The 2,287-nt window shown below is 67.2% G+C and overlaps 1 protein-coding gene across 2 annotated transcripts in view; it reads right to left on the bottom strand.

Moving 5' to 3' along the window:
* ZNF827 (zinc finger protein 827) overlaps nucleotides 1-1,636 on the bottom strand; it is a 105,922-nt gene extending 104,286 nt beyond the window's left edge. For both annotated transcript variants that reach the window (XM_027652766.1, XM_027652765.1), the window contains exon 1: nucleotides 1,399-1,636. In XM_027652766.1, the coding sequence (XP_027508567.1) occupies nucleotides 1,399-1,441 (43 nt within the window). In that variant the 5' untranslated portion in view covers nucleotides 1,442-1,636. The remainder of the gene's footprint in view (nucleotides 1-1,398) is intronic.
* Nucleotides 1,637-2,287: the final 651 nt, after the last annotated feature.

Genomic DNA, 2,287 nt, shown 5'->3' on the forward strand with positions numbered 1-2,287 from the left:
CCCCCCCCCCCCCTCGCCCCCAGCCCGCCGCCCCCCCTCGTCGACACCCCCATCCCGGCGCTGGAAGGGCGCTGGGAGCGCTGCCCCGGCCCCTCCGCCCGCAGAGCGGGGCGAGGGACGCGCCGCGCTCCGCCCGCAGCGGCGCCCCGCGGGCAGGGGCAGGAGCCGCCCCGGTGAACTCCCGGTGACCGAGCCCGGCTCCAGCACCGGCGGCTCAGCCCTCGCCCTGCCCCGAGCACGGCGCGGAAGGGCCGCCGGCACGCTCCGAGCAGATGTGCCGGGGACAGACAAATAGACGAATGACCCCTCCATCCACCCCCCGCTCTCCTTAAACCAGCCCTGGGGCCACGCAGGGGCAGGGTATTTTTAGGTCTCTTCCCTTCCCCTCCGCCTCCCTTTCAATAGCTGCCGAGCGCTGAATACGAGGAGAGGGTGGAGAGCGAGCGGCAGAAAAGTTAACTGTTTTGCAAAGAGGGGAAAAAAGAGGCAGGGAGGGGGGAGGGAGCCAGCAGGGCAGGGTGAGCCGTGTCAGGGGATGTGTGTGTGTCTGTATGTGTGTGTGTGTGTCTGCGTGTGTGTGAGCGCAGGGGGTGCCCGCGGGCGGAGGATCGGATGCACTTTAGCCCTGTGCTCTGCTGCTCTCGTCTGGGGCAGCGCCGCCGGAGCCTGAGTCTCGCCTGGTTCGCCTGACCCTTCATTTCACTGCGGCCAGGAGGAGCCCGGAGCCCGCCGCCGCCTCCTCTCCCTGCTCTGCAGGGACCTCGCCTGCCACGGTCTGCCTCCCCGCCGCCCCCTCCCACGCCGCCGCCGGCGGCCGCGGCCCCCTCCGGGGTGGCCCCGGGGTCGGTGCGGGTGCCCCCGCCGGCCCCCTCCGCTGCCGCTGCCCGCCTGCGCCCCGCTCCCGGGCCGCCCAGCCCCGCCGCAACCTTTAGCCGGGGACGGACCTCTCGGCTGGTTCCGCACAAGACGCCAGCAGCCGCTTCCCCTCTCGCCGCCCTCCCCTCCGGTGTTTAGCCCCCCTCCCCACCCCAATAAAACAGACCCCCCCTCCCTCCGGCCCCAAAGAGAAACCCACACCGCCCCCCCCCCCCTCCGCCCCCCCACCCTCAGCACAAATGCACAATCACGGGCGAGGGGAGGGAGAGGGAGGAAAGGGCGAGAGACGCGAAGAAAGAAGGGGGGAAAGGAGAGAGAGGAAAAATTAAAAGGGCACAAGGCTGTTCATCACCAACATGGCTGCCTTAGCTCAGACCTAAAAGAGGAATAACCCAGGCTGTGTCTTTGTCAGTTTCACCTCTGTAACCCTAAACTAATGCACGAAACGACGGAGGCGGCTGCAGAGGGGAAGGAGACGGGGAGAGGAGGAAGGAGAAAATGGCAAAAAGAGGGGGCACTTACGTGAAGAGAGGCGCTTGGGCTGCTCCTGCTTCCTCCTGGGCATTTTCCCCCTTTTTTCACATTCTCCTCCTTGGTTTAACGGGAGATCAAATAAGACCGGGAGGGGGGGGCACGGACGGGCACAAAGCCGGGGCCCCCGGGGGAGCTGCTAACCGGGGCGGGTTTTCCCCTCTTCGCCGGGGGAAAGGGGGCTTGAAGCCGGTTTTCCCGGAGCCACCGCGAAGGGCTCCCTCTCCCCCGTCTCCTTCCCCTCTCACCTCTGTTCCCCTCCCCCCCCCCACCCCCCCCTCCCCCACCCCCCCCCCCGCAACCCGGTCGTGCACCTGGCTTGTCCCCGGTCGCAGTATCCCTCAGCGGCCGGGGATGTGTTTCCCGGCGGGCGGGCGGGCGCCGTGCCGGGGCGAGGGGGGCTGGCGCGGCGGTGCCGAGGGCTGCGCCCCGCGCTCCTGCCGGCCCCTAACTAACACTAACGCCGGGATCAAAGGGCAGCGGCGGCGGCGCTCCCGGCGCGCCCGCGGGCGGGCAGGGACACCCGCGCACACCCCCGCACAGCCCCGGCGGGCGGGCACACGCGCGGGCACTCGCACCGACACACGCGCGCCCCGGCGGGGCAAGAGGGGACGGTGCCCCCGCTCCCCGCGGGCCCCGGGCGCGGCGCTGCGCGGCGCGGCGGGCGGAGGATGCGCTGCCCCCGGTCCTGCACCCGCTGCTAATCCTCTCTTACCGAAAAAAAAAAAAAAAATTAAAAAAAAAATTAAATTTTTTTTTTTTTTTTTTAAAAAAAGGTGTATGTGTAAATTTGTGGGTCTCGACCGTTCGCGCTGTGATTCCCTGGTTTGCGGTGGGAAAGAAAATAATAATGTCAAACATTTTTTCTTTTTTTTTTTTT

The sequence above is a fragment of the Corapipo altera genome, unplaced genomic scaffold (assembly GCF_003945725.1).
Source record: "Corapipo altera isolate COAL_440 unplaced genomic scaffold, ASM394572v1 69, whole genome shotgun sequence".
Classification (NCBI taxonomy): Eukaryota; Metazoa; Chordata; class Aves; order Passeriformes; family Pipridae; genus Corapipo; species Corapipo altera.